Source organism: Oncorhynchus gorbuscha, linkage group LG02 (genome assembly GCF_021184085.1).
Source record: "Oncorhynchus gorbuscha isolate QuinsamMale2020 ecotype Even-year linkage group LG02, OgorEven_v1.0, whole genome shotgun sequence".
NCBI lineage: Eukaryota > Metazoa > Chordata > Actinopteri > Salmoniformes > Salmonidae > Oncorhynchus > Oncorhynchus gorbuscha.
The window spans coordinates 70,807,413-70,831,358 of NC_060174.1; the positions used below are offsets into that span (position 1 = coordinate 70,807,413).

Here is a 23,946-nt window from a genome sequence, read left to right on the forward strand (position 1 = left end):
AATAAAAATCAGCATGTGCATGAAACCGGCCGTCACTAGTTACCACAGCCACAAAGAATTATGACTAAAACCCAACCCCTCTATTTCTACAAATTGTGATTTTAAACCTATTCTTAACCATACTGCTAATCTTATACGTAACCCTTACCTTAAATTCATGATTCTTTGTTTGTTTTCATAAATTTTTACGGTAGGCTTTACCCAATCTTGACTGGTTGTGGGGGTGACAACCTATGAAACCATGCAGTCTCCCTCCCTGGGCAATACTATCGCGAGGGTTGATTGGCTGCAGTATTTGGAGCAAAGCTGCTGGACTTCTAAAAGTGACTGTGTGCTGAAAGAAACAGGTGGAGATGTCCAAGAGGTAGCTGGATAAATTTACTGGTGTGCTGTTATATAGCTAAGCGGGATATTGAAAACGTGGTGAGTAGATATCTAGCTACCAAATGTTAGCACTCAAACTGGTGGACAGTTTGTTTGGCTTAACTATCAACCTCTTCTTGCACCAGTGCCAAATGCATTGCATGTCAATGGGGAGAAACCAGAGGAAACGTTCGATTGTTGCAAGCAAAGATGTTCGCAAACTTCTCTGCTTTGGTAACTAGCTAACTTAGCTATCTAGTTACTTTAACTGCGGTAATTAAAGTGGAAGTAAGCTAAGGTTAGCGCTCTATTAATTAGTAACACTAGCTAACTAACTAGCGAGTTGTCCAACGCACTTGATTCCCAACACATTAGCCGGTCAGAATGACAACTGTAGAGGCTAACATTTGGTGATGGTTATATTTCGGCCGTGCAAACGAAGGATGAAATGTCAGTGTCTTTTGGGGGAAAGAAAGTGATGCTGATAGCTGTCAGTGCAATATGGTTGCGTTTACACAGGCAGCCCAATTCTGATATTCTGTTGACCAAGCAGATCTGATGTGAAAAAATCTAATGTGATTTGGTCAATTAGTGGAAAAACATATTTGAATTGGGCTGCTTGTGTACACCAGTTTGAGTGCCAATCAGTCATGTTTAGTTTTTATCAGCCTCATCATAAACTCGGACCACAGGTTGTCTTAGTTTTTAAAACATTGGCTAGTCAGACCATTTGGGGCGGCAGGTAGCCTAGTAGTTAGAGCGTTGGACTTGTAACCGAAAGGTTGCAAGCTCGAATCCCTGAGCTGACAGGGTAAAAGTGTAGTTCTGCCGCTCAACAAGGCAGTTAACCCACTGTTCCTAGGCAGTCATTGAAAATAATAATTTGTTCTTAACTGACTTGCCTAGTTAGAAAAGGTCAAATAAAAAAGTAATACTGTTCCAGTTGGCTAACAGCAGCTGATGGCTGTTCCCAAAGGCGCTGTTCCCAAAGGCGCTGTGGTAAATGAGAACTGAATTGCGAGAAAATTCGCCTTCCTGCTGTCCTGGTTGTCAGCTCAACTTGAATGTTGTCATTAAAACATTGATTGCTCATTGGTCAACCATGTGCTATAGGGGGGTGATGCGTGCCAGAATTAGGCCTCATAAAGCTACTGATACTTCTCACGAAGTCACGAGGTAGCCGCTCAAGACCAGCTAATTTCCTCTTTTGGAGCCTCACGGGGGCGAGCACCACGAACCGTGCTGCTTGCGAAACTGCTTGAGTTTTGCCGCACTATTCCCATTGAATTCTAAAACCTTTGCCGCGGCCCATCTAACTGCCCTTAGGTACTATAAAGCATAGCACAGTACATTTTCTAACAGCCTTTACTTGGCGACACTTCCTCAATTCCTGACTTGGAAGACCACGCATGTCTTCTAACCTTCTATGCAGATGGTCTGTCTCATTGATTGAGATGGGTGGATGTCCACACCAAAGTGCTGCATGTCATGAGCGCCATCTAGAAATCAAGTGGTGCGTTTAACAACACTCACCTGTCTTGACAAATGAAAAGATTTGAAGTAGACAAGATGGTGACGTACACATTTGTTGGCTTACTTCATGGAACAAAACAATTATTTTATTTATTTAATAACCACCTGACCCAACGTTGTTGTCTTCCAAGTCGGGAATTCAGGAAGTATAGCTGGAAATTCTGTGCTATGCTTTACTCTGCCAACGGCTATCAGCCATCAGTAGTAATGGTCTGACTAGCAAATGTTTTTAAAGCTAGTTATTTCAGTCGGCCCATGCTTGCTGACTTGACTTTTTGACCTAATGCAAATAGCTAGAGGTCCCTCAATCCTGTTAGGCATTAAATAGAAACTGTTTCCATGTGTACCATTGCTATTTTCCTATGCCATGTACTGTCTCGTCTTTTCTGACACCACCTTCAGTTTACTGTTACATTCATTATCAAAATTGAACAGCAACATTCTGGGCGCATGTTAATAATTGATTATTCCTTACAAGGATTCAACCAATGTTATTGATTCATAAGTTTAGCCTACAATTTAATATAAACAAACATACTTTAGCAAAGACCACAGTCGTATTATTATTGACTGTGCTGTGGTCATGCTGCGCAGCAGAGGGGAAATTAAGCACTTAGTCCTAAGGTTCTATCTGTATTGTTTTGTTGTCCATTTTTGGTTTTGACATAGCTTTGTTCTGTTCAATATTATCTACCTGACACGGTACTTTAAATACCCTGATTCATGTTCAGTTCAAAAGAATACAAGATGAAAGATTGCTGACACATTAACCTCTTGAAGCTAGGGGGGCACTATTTTTGTTTGGAAAAATAACGTTCCCAAAGTAAACGGCCTATTTCTCAGTACCAGATGCATATAATTGACAGATTAGGATAGAAAACTCTAAAGTTTCCAAAACTGTCAAAATATTGTCTGTGAGTATAACAGAACGGATATTGCAGGCGAAACCCTGAGAAAAATCAAACCAGAAGGTGGCTTCTATTTGGAAACTCCATGTTCCATAGCCTCCCATTGCTCCATTTAAAGGGATGTAAACCAGATTCATTTTCCTATCGCTTCCTCAAGGTGTCAACAGTCTTCAGACATAGTTTCAGGCTTTTATTTTGAAAAATGAGCCAGAACGATTACATCGCGTCAAGTGGTTACATGAGTTTGGCTCACACAACAGTTTGGATAGGTATTGCTTTTCCCTCTTCTACTGTGAAAGACATTTGCAGTTGATTTATTATAGATATTTTAAAAACAACCCGAGGATTGATTATAAAAAAACGTTTGACATGTTTCTGTGGACATTACGGATATTATTTGGAATTTGTCTGCATTGTTGTGACATCTGAACATAATGCGCCAAACAAACGGAGGTATTTTGGATTTTAAAATGATCTTTATGGAGCAAAAGGAACAATTGTTGTGTAACTGGGAGTCTCGTGAGTGAAAACATCTGAAGATCAAAGGTAAATGATTAATTTGATTGCTTTTTTTTATTTTTGTGACCAAGCTACCTGATGCTAAGTGTACTTAATGTTTTGTCATGAGATCGATAAACTTACACAATCGCTTGGATTGTGTTCGCTGTAAAGCATAATTACAAAATCTGAGACTACAGGTGGATTAACAAAAGGCTAAGCTGTGTTTTGCAATATTGCAGTTGTGATTTCTTGAATATGAATATTTTTTGTAATATTATTTGACTGAGGCACTATGCTATTCAGCGGTTGCTGATGACAATTATCCCGCTTAAGGGATGGGTAGCGTCAAGAAGTAAAACCATTGAGAGTTCTGAACTTTGAAGGGATACTTTTCTTTTGGCAATGAGGCCCTTTATCCACTTTCCCTACTTTTTTAGTCTGATGTACTTGTGGATACCATTTTTTATATCTGTATCCAGTATGAAGGAAGTTAGCATTGACTCGCGAAACTACATCTAACTAGCGTTAGCGCACTGACTGGAAGTCATTGGGTATCTGCTAGCATGCTAACTCTGGGGAAGTAAAGGGCATCATTGCCAAAATCCTGAAGTATCCCTTTAAAGCCAATTATCTCCATCTTTTTGCAGATAGAGAGCTAGGGATTATAGAGGTTCTATCTGCAGTCAGCGGGCTAGTTGTTGTGGGTAGATATTGCTGAGCATGGGACGTTAGGCCTGTCACGCCCCTTTCCTGTTGGTTGTGGAGAGGATGCCCTGCAAATGGAATTAGATATTGAGCATAGTTTTGGAAATCCTCTGAGGAATACTAAGACAGGTCTGTCACATGAACCTGCTTGTTTGTCAAACATTTAGGCTACACCTCTTCTCCTGTCTCTAAGATCATGTTCATAAATGAACTGCTGTAGCCTATAGGCATTCGTTTTCAGAACCATACATTTGCGTGGCTCAGATGTTGATGATGCTATTAATGGTTATTATTCCTTTGTTCTGTGGGAACTTGAAACGAACTCTAGGAAATAAGAGCTTTTCTCCTTGAAGATTTTTTAAAATGTTTTTTATTTATTTTTTATTTCACCTTTATTTAACCAGGTAGGCTAGTTGAGAACAAGTTCTCATTTGCAACTGTGACCTGGCCAAGATAAAGCATAGCAGTGTGAACAGACAACACAGTTACACATGGAGTAAACAATTAACAAGTCAATAACACAGTAGAAAAAAAGGGGGGAGTCTATATACAATGTGTGCAAAAGGCATGAGGAGGTAGGCAAATAATTACAATATTGCAGATTAACACTGGAGTGATAAATGATCAGATGGTCATGTACAGGTAGAGATATTGGTGTGCAAAAGAGCAGAAAAGTAAATAAATAAAAACAGTATGGGGATGAGGTAGGTGAAAATGGGTGGGCTATTTACATTGGAGAGGAGATGAGTACTAGAGTATTTTCCACAGCACACCCTGCCTGGCACTTCTTCCATGAGGGTCAAAGTCAAGTCACACAACTGCCCTCTGAGACTTTGCATATGTCACGGTAGGGCTGGCATGCCTGGCGAGAAGCGTAGCCAACTTGTCCGTATGCCAAAACCTGAAGGTCACAGGCTTAAGTGGAACTGCAATATAGTCCATTGTGTTTCATTGGACTGACCGGATCTGTGAACGAATGGCATGCCTTTCATGCTCCCCTCTATAATTCTCTACCAAAAGGTTACGGGTCAACCTGCATGTAGGACAGCTGGTCAGGGTCTGGCCAAACTGTAAACAATACTTCTAGCTTGCTACACTGTATAATCTTCTGTTCTGCGGCAAAAAACTATTGGGCAACATAATTACTGATATTTAGCCTATTGGTTAAACAACAGATAACGACGAATAAGTTGATTCTCCCCACCCCCCCCCCCCCACAGTAGGTAATAATGAGTGAGGTTATCTTGGTAATGCACCACTCTAGACAGTGGTGCATTACCATTGTCCTATCAGGGCCCGGCCCCTTAGCCCTGGACCCAGCTTCCCAAAGTTAACTTCTGCAGAAGGTAACGTGACACGTGTGCTTTGTTCGCTGCAATCAGATGCTGTCACTATGGCCTGGCTGCTAATGGGATTGCTGCTCAGATGGGTGGCGTGGTGGAGACAGAGGGGTTTTTTCTCGCTAAACTAGAATAGTGCGGCCATGCCCCCTTAGCCATCCCCTCAATGGTATTTTCATCATCAGTGCTTCACACCTTTCTAGCCCAGCTAGAAGTAAAGAGACTGGGTGTGTTGTGATTCGTTTTTATGGTGTTAACTTGTGTATGTCTCTCTTCTCAGGTGTTGCTGTTAGCAGCAGGAGATTAGGGGATGGTGCTGAGGCTTCAATCCGTTCTGGTCCTCTCCCTGTCAGGAGTGTTGGCTTTCCTAGGCCTGTGGTGGTACACCTCTCGGAAGAAAGAACAACCCACTGACAAGGATAAGACTACCACAGACCAGGCGCACCTGTCCTCCTCCACCAGAGACCGAGGTATTGGTGTTGTGGAGAACGGCCACTCCACTGGGACAGATCGGGACAGGCACGCAGTGAGGAAGAGGTCGTTAGTGGAACAGGAGCGTGTTGATTGTACAAACACACAAGCGGTAGCAGAGCTGGTTAACATCCCACTCTGCCAATCACAACCGGAGGAAAGGTTTGTGGCTGCAGAGTGTCTGAGTAGAGTCCTCGATAATACTAATGTGAAGCCCGTTACGGAGAGAACTGAGTCTTCAGCTCAAGTACTCCCAGAGACTGCACCTAAGAGCCAAGCCCAGGGGGGGTTCCCCCAGCCATCCTCTGATGAACAAGTTTCTTCTAGCTTTGACCTAGGCTATAATCCTAACCCTGGTGAGAGTGCAGGCCTAAAGCCACATGCACCGCCACTCTCTGAGACGCTGGAGGACACTACAAACAGAACTTTCAACAAAGAGGATGCAGAGGAGGTTCGACTAGACCCAGGGGAGGTTAGACTAGACCCAGGGGAGGTTAGACTGGACCCAGGGGAGGTTAGACTGGACCCAGAGGGAGAGGTTGGAGAAGACAAGATTACATTTTGTTTTGCAGAGATAAAGCCTCAAACCGATCTGGCTGAGAACTGCCTCCTCTCCAAAGACAACCTATCTATCCTGCCTGCTGTGGAAGAACCAACCTGTGAGTCAAGTCTACAGGATGACACCTGTCTGGCTTCCCCCATCAACCTCCTTACCAATCAGGTGTCCCCCTCAAGGCAGCCATTGGGCTTTCTGATATCACCTCAGAAGAAAGACCAGTCTGAGGAGTGTGAACTTAGCAGGAGTAACACAGAGGAAATTAACCAGCTGGCGTCAAGTCTGATTACTGACGTGGTCTCAGTAGCAGTGAGTCAAGTCCTGAAAGAAAGGACCCTACTAGAACATAATGTTGGGCCTCTCTGTAACAGGGACCCCTTCACATCCCAAGATATCATCTCAATGGTTAACAGTGAGACTGGGAGAGAGATGCCTGGTCTATTGCAGGAGGATCAGTGTTCAACAACTGGCAGGGAGAACATATGTTCATCTCCTATAGTCTATGAGGATGTGAAACATGACTGCAGCAGTAGGACAGAGCAGGCAGAGCTTGCAGAAGAAGATTCTGCAGTAGGTGATTCTGGCTCCACCTCAGGTCATTCCGAGGAGAGCTCCAGTGGCGAGGACTCGAGCCCCAGTGTGAGCCTGCAACCACCCAGGGGACCTGCTGAAGGACTGGGGGCCACCAGCATGGCCCTCCCTAACGGTCACAGGACAGAGGTGGCTGTTGCAGGTGAGTCGCTTCATAGCAGATTTTCAATTTCTCACAATATATCAGTGTCTTTCTGTTCAAGCTGACCTGTCCCCTTTATTTCTTAGTGTTGCTGTCACAGACCAGTGGCTGGTGTCTTGTTTTAGCTCTGCCTTATGAGTTCAGGACTGATTTTACTGCAGTGAAGAAATATCTTTATTTTGCAATACTCTAGTCTGCAGCTGCTAGAGTTCCCATATAGAATGTGAACCTGGTTTAGTCTCAGTACTAGCTAGACACCATACCGTAGACCGTTTTACAGTTGCTGATGAGGGAACATTCCCCTGCATGCTAATTTAACTTTTTGTATTGCCTTCTTGGCGCAGTATTTTCAGGTAAGAACTCTCGCCATGCCAGAATGTTTTCTCTTTCTCCCATGTTACTGTTGTATGTGGGTGTTTTGTGTGCAGCTGTGTTTGCAAGGTTACATTGTGTACACAACACAAGTGACTGTTTTTAGTGACTGATCCGTACTGCCCCAGGCTCTGGTGTGACCAGCATGGACTCTGTAGACCGTTACGTTGAACACGAAGCCAGGGACAACCAGCATATCAACAGTCCAAGTCCGCTAAGTCAACTGCTGAACAGCGATCAGCAAATTGAAAAATACATCCAGAGTTACAACAGCAGCCAGCCACCGACTGTTTGGGACATAGAGGTGCCAAAGGTGAGTCTACCTCCCCTGTCTAACCCTCTCATCACTTCACCACATTACTGATAATATATTTTTGTCTGGCTACTGATTGCAATGTTAGGTTCTCTAATGTCGGTAATTTTTGAGCTTGTAGTAGGGACTTCAAATGTTGGACGCTATTGTCTTGAGCACCTAGTTAAATTGTGCTTAGGAACATTAAAAAAAAATCTCTACGCAGTTTAACTAGTGAGAAATATATATATATATATACATACAAAAGCATGTGGACACCATTTCAAGTTTGTGGATTCGGCTATTTCAGCCACTTGTTGCTGATAGGTGTATAAAATCGGGCACACCGCCATGCAATCTCCATTGACAAACATTGGCAATAGAATGGCCTTTCCGACGAGTTCAGTGACTTTCAACATGGCATAGGATGCCACCTTTCCAACAAGTCAGTTTATAAAATATTTGCCCTGCTAGAGCTGCCCGGTCAACTTTAAGTGCTGTTATTGTGAAGTGGAAATGTGTTAGGCTACACAAGCTCACAGAACGGGACTGCTGAGTTCCAAACTGCCTCTGGAAGCAAAGTCAGCACTAACTGTTCGTCGGGAGCTTCATGAAATGGGTTTCCATTGCCGAGCATCCTCACGCACACAAGCCTAAGATCACCATGTGCAATGTCAAGAGTCGGCTGGAGTGGTGTAAAGCTCGCCGCCATTGGAGCAGTGGAAACATGTTCTCTGGAGTGTTGAATCACTCTTCACTGTCTGGCAGTCCAACAGACTAATCTAGGTTTTGCGGATGCCAGGAGAACACTACCTGTCCAAATGCTTTTTTTAATGGTTCGGGCTAGGCAACTTCTTTCCAGTGAAGGGAAATCTTCTTGCTACAACATATGACATTCTAGACGATTCTGTGCTTCCAACTTTGTGGAAGGCCATTTCGTGTTTCAGCATCACAATGCCCCCATGTACAAAGCGAGGTCCATACAGAGATGGTTTGTTGATAAGTGTGGAAGAACTTGACTGGCCTGCACAGAGCCCTGACCTCAACTCCATTGAACACATTTGGGATGAATTGCCTAATCGCCCAACATCAGTGCCAGTCCTCACTAATGAACGTGGCTGACTGGAAGCAAGTCCCCGACGCAATGTTACAGCATCTAGTGGAAAGCCTTCCCAGAAAAGTGGAAGCTGTGATCGAAGCAAAGGGGGGGACCAGCTCCATATTAATGCTTATGATTTTGGAACGATATCTACAACAAGCAGGTGTCCACATACTTTTGGTCATGTGAAGTGTGTTTATAAAAGATGTACTACAAAAATCTTACTAAACCTAATTTTAAGATATTTATTTTTCTATATCTAATACATTTATATTACGCTACTTTCCATGATGTGGACAGTATGTGTTACTACATTACACAAGCTGCTGTTTTTGACCACATCAAATTGGGGGAGAATTGCACCCTTTTTACCTCTGATTGGGGATCTTGGTATAAAAGTTTAGTCAACATGATCACACGATCAATTGCTTAAAACAGATCATTATTATTATACCTCCCTGACCAAGGCCCTTCTTCCCTGATTGATTTGGCCGGGTGGCCAGCTCTAGGAAGAGTCTTGGTGGTTCCAAACTTCTTCAATTTAAGAATGCCACTGAACAGGTGGTGTAGGTGACAGGGGATTTCTTGTGGCAAAGAGCACAACGAAGCCTCCCTACTGAGCCCGTTTTGCCCTGAGGCACATTCCTGCCTGCAATGGTGAATTTTGGCATGTGAACACCACTGGTTGGAGCAGAAGGGACAGAGGTAGAGGGGACAGAAGGTGTTACAGTGGTCTTGCTGTAGCTAGCAAGCTCCTGGATGAGCAGCTCCCTGAAGGCTAGCTGTGCGATGGGGGGCTGTCCACAGCTCTTAGCCATTTCCTTCTGGGGCATGAAGGCATTCACCACAGCAATGTCAATGAAATGATAAAACAATGTCTTGTACCATTTCATGGTCTTGTGGAAAACATTATAGTAGCCTATCAGCGCATCTGACAGGTCCACACCTCCCATGCTCTTGTTGTAGTCCTTCACAGCAGCTGGAATGGGGACATTTTTGGTGGTCCATGCCCCAGTATCACCACTGAAGGACTTGTGGATACTGGAGCACATGACCACCTCCCTGGTATCCATCCACTTCACAAAGAGCAGGCCATCCTCGTGAATCCATCTCATGCTACCCTGCTCAGACCGCTTAGGCATGTCATTCACCCTGGTTTTTGGAAATCCCACTCTGTTGGTCCGTATGGTGCCACAGGACCACATCTCCAGCTTCCTCAGGTCTATGAACAAGGTAGGGCTTGTTTACAGGTTATCCACACAGTTTGTAGCCCTTCCTTAGCAGCTGAAAATCCATAACGAATGCCCTTACCCGTCACACAACTGCTCTTCCCCTCATAGATTACAAAATAATAATAATAATTGCATGTGTATGCACACGCCTAATCGGCCAAAACCCCATTTAGTTGGTTTGTTGCGCATGTACTGTTTTTGGCCAATTCTGACTTTTTGAGGCTACCATTCTCTCATCTATGGAAAGGTTCTGGGTGGGCTGAAAATAAGTATTGCAGGCCTCAACAATATTGTGGTAGAGGTTTAATTTTGCAGAGCTTATCAAACCTTGCCGTACCTCGCTTCTTCTCGTTGTCCTCATCAACAACTGCCGAGGTGAAAAACAACTGACGGTCATGTCCAGCTGAGATCCTGGTGGCCTTTTTGGTCTGAATATTGGAGGTAGAGGCGCCACATCCTCCCCTCTCTGCCTGCAGGTTCCACACCTCCATTCCTCTGCTTCTTTGTCACCGACTTCACACCTCTAGATGGCCGGGCGGGGGTAGGTGTGGTGCCAAGGACCGCAGGGGTCCTGCTGGATGGACCAGCTTCAGTGGGGGATGGGCACCTTGGCAGTATGGGCTCACAAGCAGAATTGCTGGGACTGTGAAATAAAGACAGACACACACACAGATTATATATAGAGTAGGGAAACGATCACTATGGTGAGGAGCGATTCCATTTTTAGATCAAATAAAATGTAAAAAAATATATATACAGACATTCACCCACCCACAATGTAGAGCAATGTGTACTTTACACATTTCATTACTGATTATTTTTATATATGGCAAAATAAAGTATCTCAAACAACTCAAATGAATAATATTTGATATTAATTTCAAACCACGTTACTCACCAATCCAACACGGAATCTTCTCCATACAAGAACATCTCTTCAGATTTTGAGTCAAAAGTATTCTCCCTGTCCGAATCATCTTGGTGTAATTCACTGCCACTATCCCTATCAATTTCTTCAATAATATAATCTTGGAGTAATTAACTATCCCTATCAATTTCTTCAATAATATCGTGTAGATCTGTATATTTTGACTGTCTTTGATTTTACAGATTTACTCGCCATAATTCTTCTCTGAAAATGATCTCAAAACAAAAATGCTGTGCGTAACCAGCCTGGCTGCTTCTGGTAGAATTTTCAATGGCGACTGGCTGTGTTTACGCTCGGGTTTCCCACAAAGGCTAGTCTTCCCGGAGTGAACAATTACCTATTACCGTTTACCTCAGCTCATTGGCTATCTACCAAGCTAGATTTCAAGACTATCAGTGTTCGTTGGTCCGAAATACAGTCAGTCAACGAAGAACTGGTCATATCATTGGTGCGCTATGAGGTCATAGTTTGGTGTGTTCAAATCAGTTCCTTTCGGTCAATATGTTCTGGGGAAAAAAAACATGAAGTATGGCTGTGTTACTAACAAACGGAGGATTGCAATAAAACCAAACATGTTTAGAGTGATTAATCGAATGTTACGTCCAAAGGACACTGAATTTACGCTACAAGCCGCTTACAAAATATTGTTAGGCTATTAAAAATTGATTATATCGAACAAAACGACAATTTATTGGTTGTCGTGACCTTTAGTATTGCCAAAAGATCTTCAAAGGTAATTTTATTAATTTTATTCCTATTTCTGACTTTCGTGACTAATTTACTTGGCTGGTAACTGTATGTGATGTTTTGTCTGCTGATCGTTAATCGCATGGTTTGCTTTCACAGTAAAGCCTTTTTAAATCTGACACGGTGGCTAGATTAACAAGAGGTTTAGCTTTCATTTGGTGTATTGCACTTCTGATTTTAATTAAAGTTTATAATTCTGCAATGTTGTCAACGTTCCGCTAGCGGAACCCCGGTCTTAGACAGGTTAACTCCGACAGTTAAACAAGGGTGTTCGCTGTCACCATATCTATTCGTTATGGAGCTCGAAATGCTAGCTCTTAATATCAGATCAAATAACAACAAAGTATTAGAAATCCAAGGCTTAAAAACAAAGGTGTCCATGTAGGCCAGTGACTCAAGTGTTATATTAAGTCTGGATGCTACATCCCTGCAATGTCTCATTGAAGATCTAAACTTTTTTGGCCTCTGGACTAAACTAATTATGATAAGTGTACCAACTTTCGCATTTACCCTGAACTTTACCTATACAATGGGCTGATGGTGAAGGAGGCATACTTGGTTTTCATATCCCAAAATATATAAATGAGCTATCCAATGAATATGAATAGAAAACTAGTAAAATAGACAGGATCCTGCCATGGAGAGGTAAATACCTGTCTAACTCAGTCATATCTCCGTTTACTACCTACGTATGGTGCTACGTACTCTTGATTTTTTATTTTAAATCATGTGAGAATTATTTTGTGCCCATCTATATAATGAATATGAACTGGGTGGGTAGAAATATTTAAAGCACTAAACTTCTAAAAGCTTCACAAATATTTTAATTTAACAAAATGTGACTCACCACCTAGATTTGATCTTATGTAGCAACATTTGAATGTCTTATTTTTACATAAGATAAAAGTAGACTCGGAGCTAGAAAATGATATAATCATACACTGCATTTGTGGAAACGATGGGAAAGTAATTCTGCTTTGAAAGTTGATCTACTTTTAAACTCTCTTTTAAGGACTCTTTTCAATGTTTTGGTACAACTTTTGGAGAGTCCTTCTGTGTTTACACCATTCAGTATTGGTCACACCCTCTGAAGCCTTAGTCCCATTTCTTTTAAGGGTTGGTCCAACCATTCTGTACCATCTTGCCAGCTACTTCCAGACATCAGAGAGGGAGCAGCTCATTGAACATTATTCTCCCTATGGCTCTCTGTGGTTTTGCATTCAGAGCGCACACTGAATCCTCTGGCCAATAAGTACAGTTCCGAAAGCTCTGACCTCTCAACTACAGTCAAGCATGGGCTAGCTAATTCCAGACCCATAATAAGAAAACATCCCACTCTGACCATTTTACTCGCCCTAGCAGAGCTGGTTAGGCTTTTTTCATGTTATCTAGCGCGTTGGTGACTAACTGTGCTGCTAGCAACAATTGAATTACGCTTTGTTGCCAATGTTTACTGACATTCAATGGGTGTTAAACATTCACAAATGCATCAGTTATTCTGCGCTCTTGCACGCGAAGATGAGTCTTTTGTTAAGAAATGTAGCTAGCTAGGTAAACGATGAATCCCAATGCATGACGTAACTTTAGTTAGTTAGCTAACAGTACACTTTAACTTGACATAAATGCTTTGTCAAAATTAGTGGGTTCTTTTGTTAAGACATATCGCTAACTAAATAATGGACCATAATCACAACTCATGATGTTACTACCCTGCATGAATCAGCAGGTAGCTAACCAACGAGGTTATATGGCTTTAGCTAGTGTCTGAGAAATTACGAATAAGATCATATACATAACATTTAGCTAGAGACCCAGCCAGCTAACGTTAGCTAGCTAACAGTACACTTGAAATGAAACCACTTTCTGTCAAAATTAGAAACGTGTAATATCTGAATCTTACCCATATACATAATGGTTTGACGCGTCTCCGGTCTGATGCCATGCATCGTTGCCTTAGTTTGACGATGTAATCCAGACTCGTGTTTTCTCCTTAGCTATCATACCCGAATTCCACTTTCTTTGGCTAAACCAACTAGGCTCGTAATTTAACCTTTTTTCCCGTATTTACAGGTGTCATACAAGTTTGATATTAAGGCGCATCAAAGTTGTTAGAATGCATTTCTGCCAAAGAAGCACATTTTGATAATACATTTTTGAAGTCGTGACTTGCGACATACGCCTAGTTTCTTGAATCGAGTCACAAATGGCTCAAATAGATTACTAAGAAAAGCTCATCCATGGTTTAAAAATAGCCTTTTTGTCATGTCTCATTTTCGATTTAAATGAAAAATATTTAAGTACCTCTTTTTCAAAAAAGTACTGCAGAGCTGCTTTCAATTCAATCCCCCAAAAACTATAGAACAAATTATGGTTGAATGTACTGGTTGGTAAAAGACCTGTATCTATGGAAAATGTTTTTAAATTGTAATGGTAGTTGTCTGTTTCATGGAGTTATCGTACGGTCTGCTCAATCCAATATATTACAGCTAATTGATTACAGCATACCCCAAAATGGAGGAGGCGGGTGGCAGCGAGAGGTACGGATTCACAACCTTAAATGTCTTAACAAAAAAATGGCAGTGAACTGTAGCCTTAAGAAGAAAGTTAGGCAAAGTTGCTATTTATTAGGTTTCTACTTAAGCAAGCCGTTAAGAAGAAATTATATTCTTGGAAATGGTTATTGGAAATGTTAATTCCAAGATGACTAAATCCTTTTCTTAAACTCAGGGCAGTGAGAGAATAAGCTCATGAGTGAATTAAACATGTTTAATTGCTTTCAACTTTATCTAAGTTTCAGTATTGGTTCTTTTAAACCCAAACCCAACAGTATTCTCAGTACAAAATATGCTAACATGATTGCTTAGATGGCCAACAACTGGTTGCCTAGCAACAAACATATTAAGCAAATTCATAAGAAAATCATTCAATATTAAGATATTGTTGAGGAATTGCACTTACAAACTATCTTATGAACCTATTAATTTTTTTCTTAAGCTTTATGTTTTTGAGTAAGAAGTGTTTTGTGAATCTGGATCCTGGTGTGTGTGGATCAAAACCTCATTCGAACTCACACGTGCGTACATGCACTCAAATGTATACAGTTTGCTTTTTTTGTTTGTTTGGGATTTTTATGTTTTTCTCTTTTGTAAATTTTGTTGGTATGTGCATGGGAGGCAGAAGTCTGAACTGTGGGGTGCAGTTGATTGCCTGGTTGTCTGGGAGCTTGGGCTGGTGGCTGGTAGGTCGCTGGTTTGGGTTGCCCTTTTTGACTTGGTGGGAGATCTGTCGACGTGCCCTTGGGTGGGACACTTGACCCGGGTAGCTCCTGTGGGTCATTTTGGATGGGAGTTAGATCACTGAATGTAAATATTGAGTGGCTTCACTACAGGTAGATTTTTAATAGTCAATAATAAAAATAAAAAAAAAAAAAAATGTATGCTGGCGACCCACTTCAGAGGTTAAAAGACTGGGGCCTTAGTCAGACTTGCGTCTTCCATACCATCCACTGCTTCAGAGTATATTACTCGCTAAAGTTTAGTCCCTGGACAATAAAGTAGACGAGCTCAGGGTCTCCTTCCAGAGAGACATTAAGCACTGTAACATACTGTTTTATGGAATCATGGCACTCTCCGGATCTATTGCCCTGTCCATTCAGCCAGCAGAGTTATCCGTCCATCTCATGGACAGAAAGGACTCTGGGCAGAGTAAGAGAGGCGGAGGAGTTAGTAATGAAACAAACATTCATGGTGTGATTGTGGTAACGTACAGGAACTCAAGTTCTTTTGTTCTCCCAATCTGGAATACCTCACCATCAAATGCCGACAGCATTGCCTCCCGAGATGACCCTTTTCTTCGGTCATATTCCCCGCCCACCCCAAGCTGACACGACTGCTCTCAAGGAACTGTGCAAACTGGAATCTGCATATCACCAGGCCACACTTATTGTAGCTGGGGAATTTATTAAAGGAAGTCTGAGGAAAACACTACCGAAATTCTGTCCGCACATCTCCTGTGCTATACGTGCAACATGGACCCTGGCTCATTGCTACTTTCCCTTCCTGGACAGAAACGAGGCCCTCCCTTCGGCAAATCACGCCTCCATTCTGCTCCTCCACATCTATAGGCATAAAGTTAAACCGGAAGCTACCGTGGTAAGGACTGTTCAACATTGGCCTGACCAATCAGAATCTGTGATTTTTGATCATGTGGCCTGGGAAAATGTTCCAGGACGCCTCAGAATAGTATCAACAAATGCACTGAATCGGTGAAGTGCTTAGGATGTTCCCACTGACAAATTTATCCAAACCAAAACCTGTGGATAGATGGCAACATTTGTGCAAAACTGAAAGCACAAACTACCGCATTTAACTACGTCAAGGTGACTGGGAACATGAACATTTACAAACCGATCAGCTAGGTCCTCAAGACAATCAGAGACAAAACGACAGTACAGGGAGAAAGTGGAGTCACATTTCAATTGCTCAGACACGAGTCATACTGTATATGGCAGGGACTCCAGATAATCACGTCTTATAAAGGGAAAGCCAGCCACGTTGCATACAGACGCCTCGCTCCCAGACCAGCTAAACCCCTTCTTTACTTGATTAAACCTGTGGCAAGACCTGAAAATGGTTGTCTAGCAATGATCAACAACCAATTGTTTTTTTTTAAACGGCGCTTGAAGAATTTGAAAAGAATAATGGGCAAATGTTGCACATTGTAGATGTGGAAAGCTCTTAGACTTACTCAGAAAGACTCACAGCTGTATTCGCTGCCAAAGATGCTTCTACAAAGTATTTAAACTGTCGGAGTAAAACAAGGTTGTCCACTATCGGCATATCTATTATTATTATTACAATAGAAATGTTAGCTGTTAAAATTAGATCCAACAATAATATTAGAAATTCATGGCTTAAAAACAAAGGTGTCATTGTACGCAGATGATTCATGTTTTCTTTTAAAACCACAATTGGAATCCCTCCACAGCCTCACCAATCAAATGTATTTATATAGCCCTTTGTAAATCAGCTGATATCTCAAAGTGCTGGACAGAAACCCAGCCTACAACCCCAAACCTCATGCAATGCAGGTGAAGAAGCACGGTGGCTAGGAAAAACTCCCTAGAAATGCCGAAAACCTAGAGGAATCGGGGCTATGAGGGGTGGCCAGTCCTCTTCTGGCTGTGTTGGGTGGAGATTTTAACAGAACATGGCCGAGATGTTCAATTGTTCATAAATGACCCGCATGGTCAAATAATAATAATCACAGTAGTTGTCGAGGGTGCAGCAAGTCAGTACCTCAAGAGTAAATGTCAGTTGGCTTTTCATAGCCGATCATTAAGAGCATCTCTACCACTCCTGCTGTCTCTAGAGAGTTGAAAACAGCAGGTCTGGGACAGGTAGCACGTCTGGTGAACAGGTCAGGATTCCATAGCCGCAGGCAGAACAGTTGAAACTGGAGCAGCAGCACGACCAGATGGACTGGGGACAACAAGCAGTCATCATGCTAGGTAGTCCTGAGGCATGGTCCTAGGGCTCAGGTCCTCCGAGAAAGAGAGAATTAGAGAGAGCATACTTAAATTCACACAGGACACCAGATAAGACAGGAGAAATACTCCAGATAAAACAGACTGACTGAAAAAGAGGAAACAAATAATATTGCATCAGGGGTGTGGATACTTATGTAAATTAGGTATTTTTGTATTTAATTTTCCATAAATTAGCAGAAATGCTGAACATGTTTTCACTTTGATAATATGGGGTATTGTGTGTATAGATGGGTGAGAATATTTTTGGTTTGGGCTGTAACACAACAAAATGTGGAATAAGTCAAGGGGTATGAATACTTTCTGAAAGCACTGTACATAGTCATTGAATATTAGTCACTTTAATAATGTGTACGTACTTCAATGTTTTTTTCCCCCCACTTTATACTTATACCGTATTCTAGTCAAGGCTCATCCTATATAATGACTGCTGTACACCTTTTCTATTCATATACTGTTTTTACACACCATTATAACAATATATTTATGACATTGCTCGTTATGATATTTTAGAATTTTTCTGAATTGTGTATTTATTTTGCTAGGTATTACTGCACTGTTGGAGCTAAAAACACAAGCATTTCACTGCTCCTGCAATAACATCTGCAAACCTGTGTACACGACCAATAAACTTTGATTTGATCAAAATGCAACACTTCCAAATGGAGCTGGCTGTCTTCTAAAAGTTGTCCTTTACCAGTGATATACAAATTATTCCTAGATTCCGTGTTTTTTTTATTTTATTAACAGGATGTGCAACCTGTATCTTTTTAAATATATTTTTGTCACTCTTGATTTCAATGTAATATCGATAGGTCATTTACAAAAGTGTTGCGTTTTGGGGACCCCCGTCTCAAAATCCAACATTATGGATTTTTATCATTGTCATCTAACCAGTGAGGTAAAAGATATCTCCCGTTTCCATGTTTTTTTTCTTGTTGTTGGGGGCCGGTGATTGTTTCAACAGGGTGTACACTGATCACTAATCAATCTGAATGTCTTTTTGACATTTGTCAAAACAAGTGGTTGGTGCTTGTGCTTTAGAAAATAAATAAAATGGACTGATTTACAGTTGTTGCATGTGTAGATGTTACATTTTAGGTTTCCAATATCACAAACTGTTTCTGCGCATTGGTTATTGATTTGGAAACCTTAACGCTGTGTTTTGACATGAGTTATTTATCCAAATGTGTCGTCCACAGGAAGTTTTAGGAATAAACTATGTAAATGTAACTTTCAATATTAATTTCCAACTGTATTTTTATATATTTTGAAATGCCAGAAGTCACCGACTCAGTTTTGCCCTGCCTACTTGTAGTGTGAGCCATTTAGCTATAGGCCAGATTTGGTAGAGTAGTGTGCAGCAGTAAATAGTCTCTGAGACCAAGCACTTCGGTGACACTGAGCTGGGTACAGCTGTCTGATTCGTAATGCTATGGGGAACGGTGGTTGGGGCTGTGGTCTGGTAGTGTGTAATGGGAATCCTGATGCCATACTGTCCTCATGTTCTCACTCAAGGACATGTTGCCTGACTCTGATCTGTGGCATCATATATATATATATCATGCACACACAGACCGCTCCTTCCAATTACTCTGAGAGGTGCTCGGTGGAATTGGTTACATCTGAGCACGTTATCAGAGCAAGCCATGCGACGGGTGACATGGACAGCCTATATGCCACTCAGAGAAAAACGCACACATACACCTTCTAGTATGGTATAGGAACTTATGCATGATTATCTCTTTGAATTCTGTTTCACTGTCCGACAGCATCTTGTTGGGAGATTGATTGGGAAGCAGGGGCGATATGTGAGCTACCTGAAGGAGACATCCGGAGCAAACATCTTCATCGCCACCCTGCCTTACACCCAGGAGTTCCAGATCTGCCATATAGAGGGTGAGTGCACAAGACGCTGGCTCTCCACAACAGGACATCACTTGTAGTCAGGCACCTAGGCTTTGGTAGCTGCATTGCCCCTTGTGGCTTACTCAGCTTGTCCCTCTGTTTCCTCCAGGGTCAAAGGAGCAGGTGGATTGTGCTCTGGAGCTGATCAGAAAGAAGTTCAAAGATCTAGATGTGACCAGCTGTTATGTCCATCCTCCAGTGGCCAGACTGCCCTCTCTCCCCATCACATCCTGGGTAAGTAGTATCTTTTGGTTGGCTGAAGTAGTGTGGAACGGTGGGTAGTGCGTTGACTAAAAGCCTCTCTCTCTCTCTCAGCTGCTGCTTCCCCATAGGGTGACAGTTGAGGTAACCATGATCCAAGTAGCCTCTGGGAACTATGTGTTCCTCCAGCAGCACACACACCCAACCTTCTATGCTCTCCGCATGCTGGACCAACAGATGAGCTTGTGTTATTCTCACCCAGGGTGCCCTCCCCTTCCGGCCCCAGTGGAAGGTAGGCATGCACAGCCAGGGTGCCGGCCCCAGTGGAAGGTAGGCATGCACAGCCAGGGTGCCGGCCCCAGTGGAAGGTAGGCATGCACAGCCAGGGTGCCGGCCCCAGTGGAAGGTAGGCATGCACAGCCAGGGTGCCGGCCCCAGTGGAAGGTAGGCATGCACAGCCAGGGTGCCGGCCCCAGTGGAAGGTAGGCATGCACAGCCAGGGTGCCGGCCCCAGTGGAAGGTAGGCATGCACAGCCAGGGTGCCGGCCCCAGTGGAAGGTAGGCATGCACAGCCAGGGTGCCGGCCCCAGTGGAAGGTAGGCATGCACAGCCAGGGCCTTGGGACTCCTTACCCTCAGATGATGGTATCTTTCTGTGGTGTCATTTCCTATCTCAAATGTTTTTCTCTCACACACACACACAGTGGGAGTGATCTGTGCTGCCCAGATGCCTGAGGGAGCCTGGTGGAGAGCGCAGGTGATGGGTTACTATGACGAAACCAAGGAGGTGGAGCTCTGCTATGTGGACTACGGAGGCTATGTCCTGGTGAAGATCGACACCCTCCGCCAGATCAGGTGACACTAACTGTGGGGAGTCTAAATCTAACTGGAATAAGGTGAATGCACCAATTTGGAAGTCGGTCTGGATAAGAGCGTCTGCTAAATGACTTAAATGTAAATGTAAATGTAATGAATAGAAGTTGATGTTGGAATTTACTAGTGTTTCCATTACCTGGTAAAACCTTATTTTGGATGATTTAATTTTATCCATACAATCTGACCAAATTAAAAACCTGTCCAGCAGAAAATATTATATTGAAAAAATCGACATCCTCTATAAATCACATTGGCTGTTCATGGAAGTTGGTTCAGGTTCTTCCAATCGCATCATCGCTCTCTACTTTGCCGGTCGGTTTTGAGAGCACACTCTCGCAAGCAAGGTTTCAATGTACCAACTGGTGCTGGCCAGAAAAGTTTCCCTCACCTGTAAGTCTGACTGACACAGAATTGTCCATCAAAGAGGAGTATTTAGATCAGCATTTCCCAACTCCAGTCCTCCAGGACCCCCAACAGTGCACAACTTGTCAACTAATCATCCAGCCCTCAATTAGTTGAATCAGTTGAGTTTGTCTGGTACTACAAAATACAATTGTGCTGTTGGTGGTACTCGAGGACTGGGGTTGGAAAACACTGATTTAGAGGAAGTAAAATGACTTTCATTGCCTCATTGTGTAGTTTGCTTAAATTATTAGCAGTTTAAGCTAACTAGCTACTGTACCAATGATGGAGGCACAGATAAGTGGGTAAATAGATTGACACTGAAACAGAGAATATTTACAAACCAGATGGACAAAGACATGCATTTTCCAAGGAGCCAACGTTCATTCCTCCTTGCATAATTAATGTAGTCATTTCCATATGGTGTCAATGAATCGGCAGTGGGTAGTCCTAAAGAAAGCATTACCTTACACGTCAACTAGGCAAGTCCGTTAAGAACATTCTTATTTACAATGGCGGCCTACACCGGCCAAACCCGGACGACGCTGGGTCAATTGTGCGCTGCCCTATGGAACTCCCAATCACTACCGGTTGTGATGGCCTGGATTCGAACCAGGGTGTCTGCAGGGACGCCTCTGCCATTGAGATGCAGTGCCTTAGACCGCTGCACCACTTGGGAGCCCCAAGATCTTGAATATGATATTTGTTATGGCCGGTAAAGCTCACATTTTGATCTGCACATTTTTTCCTATGGAAACGTGGGATTGACTTTGCTGTTGGTCTTCCCACAGATCAGACTTTGTTGCCTTGCCTTTCCAAGGATCTGAGGCGATCCTGGAACATATTGCACCCCTTCCAGGTATGTTTCAGCTGTATTTATGAAACAGAATTTCAAAATGTTGTCAACAGTTTAAACTCTGTATTTAAACTTCCATTAAAGTTCATGCTCTCATATCACTGTGACATCTCTTCCCTATCTACTAGGAGAAGAAGGGTTCTCTGTTGCAGCCAAATCTGCACTGGAGGAAATGACACTAGGATTGCCACTACTTGCACAGGTAGAGAAAAGTACATGGATATGTCTCTCCTGCTGGTGTACAGTCAGCACAATTAAGGAAAGGTGGTCTCTGTTCTTACCCTGTATCTGCACACTCCCCAGGTCACAAGCTGTCACACCAGTGGCATTCCCTTGGTACAGATATGGAAAACTGAAGGAGAAGAGGTATGCAATACTTTTAGATTTTTGAAAGCGTCCACTGTTTATGTGAAACCTCTTCATTTATACAAGTATTCTAATGGGTTCATGTTGCTAATGTTTCTCTCTTGGTCTTCCAGTTGGTGTCTGTGAACCGTGCTCTGGTGGATAACGGACTGTGTAGCTGGGTAGACTGCCTCTGACTGTGAAGACAAATCCTGGCCCTGTTTGGATTAGTTTTCAAATGTATCCTCCCTTTTTAAGCACAGCTCTATAAGGGATTGGATATGTGTGAGTAAGGTTACCAGCCCTATTACCCTCGCCAAACTACCAAATATAGATCTGTGATTACTTCAAGGAAAGTAGGAAGACAAATTGGATCTCTGAAGTATTCAAACATGGCCCCTGTCTTGCCTTTCATCGTTCCATCCCATCAGTCCCATCCTCTGGATTGTTGCCCTGTTGGGGCACAACAATGTCTTCCTTCTCAACTCGACTGTTCATGCTTGTTGTTTCTTTATCACCATGTACACTTTCTGATGTATTTATTTGGTGAAGTTTTATTTACAGCCCCCCCACCCTTATATAAATGTTTGTTAATTATGCTTACATGATTTTTGACCCATATTATTCACCATTCATCTAATTACTGTTTTGTTTTCAATTGATACAATCCTATTAAGAAACAATAAAGATGAACTGTCCTTTCTGAGGTGTCCACTTTGACCATAGCCAGACTTATGTTGTACAGTATAATGGAGCTACAGTCTGTAATGGACTTCATCACATCTCATTAAATGAATGCGTGTTGTGTACATCTTGTGAGTTTGTTAGATGATACACAAATTCAGGAACCTTTTTGTATATTGAGCTTGATGTCCAAACTAAATATGCACAGTGTACTAAACATTAGGAACACTTAACTTTCCTAATATCAAGTTGCACCCCTTTTTGCCCTCAGAACATCATCAATTCGTTGGGGCATGGACTAACATTCCACAGGGATGCTGACCCATGTTGACTCCATTGCTTCTCACAGTTGTGTGACGGTAGCTTGGGGTCTTTTGGCTGGTGGACCATTCTTGATACACATGGGGAAACTGATTGTGCTGCCATACCCTGTTCAAAGGCACTTAAACATTTTGTCTTGCCCCTCTGAATTGCACACATACACAACCCATGTCTCAAGGCTTAAACATCCTTCTTTAACTGGTCTCCCCTTCATCTACACTGATTGGATTTAACAGCTGACAATAAGGCGTTGTAGTTTTCACTTGGATTTACCTGGTCAGTCTGTCATGGAGAGAGCAGGTTTTCCTAATGCTTTGTACATTCAGTGTATTGTGGCTCTGTAGCCAAGGACATTTTGACTTGGTCAACCAGTGCCGGTGAGGAACTTGTCTGGACTGTTACTCACTGAGGGTTATTGTGCTTCAGCTTTGATCCCCGGTGTGTTTGTTTCTACGTTTTTGAGTTATTTGTATGTCTCTGATGTTCGTTATGAGTAGTTTTTGAAGTGGATGTTCTGGGGAATGATGGAATGAGTAAACAACAACCTAGCGAATTCAGTAGATGGCGCCAAAGGCTTAGTTTTTGCTATTCCTATTAGTCAAGCACTAGACCGGGAATGTTACGAATACAGAGAGCATCTGCTGTCTTGATAAGCACAGACAAATGTTTCAGTCAACTGAGTACCGTGTAAAGAATGAGTGTATATGAATTTTAGTTTGACTACTAAATGTTAACTCTCCGCGGTTACATGTGTAATCAAACATTGTTTACGTGAGGCAACTTAGTAGGCCCATGGTTCAAGGCGGCTGAAGACTTCGTTATTATTTTGCAGCTTAACTACTCATCGCACTCAACTGAAATATGGAAGGAATCACTTGCAGGACCAAATTAGAGCCATTCTGAATTAATACTGTATACAGGAAACCATGCCCATGTCTGAAAGAACTAAATTAATTTGTAATCCACTTTTGTCTAGATTCATCCCAAATTTGAATTTAATGCAGTAAAAAAAAGTGTACATGTGTGTGA

The 23,946-nt window shown here is 42.5% G+C and overlaps 1 protein-coding gene across 2 annotated transcripts; it reads left to right on the plus strand.

Moving 5' to 3' along the window:
• The first annotated feature begins 272 nt into the window (after positions 1-272).
• Positions 273-22,721, plus strand: LOC124008615 (A-kinase anchor protein 1, mitochondrial-like). Of its 2 annotated transcripts, none has more exons than XM_046320023.1 (11): positions 273-423; positions 5,631-7,110; positions 7,611-7,795; positions 19,098-19,224; positions 19,343-19,467; positions 19,549-19,726; positions 20,138-20,288; positions 21,503-21,570; positions 21,696-21,769; positions 21,871-21,933; positions 22,047-22,721. In XM_046320023.1, exons 2-11 carry the CDS (start codon positions 5,661-5,663, stop codon positions 22,107-22,109), a joined length of 2,484 nt encoding a protein of 827 aa, XP_046175979.1. In that variant the 5' UTR covers positions 273-423; positions 5,631-5,660; the 3' UTR covers positions 22,110-22,721. The 2 variants fall into 2 exon arrangements, with proteins under 2 accessions (XP_046175979.1, XP_046175987.1); XM_046320031.1 differs by having other exon boundaries at positions 277-364.
• Positions 22,722-23,946: the final 1,225 nt, after the last annotated feature.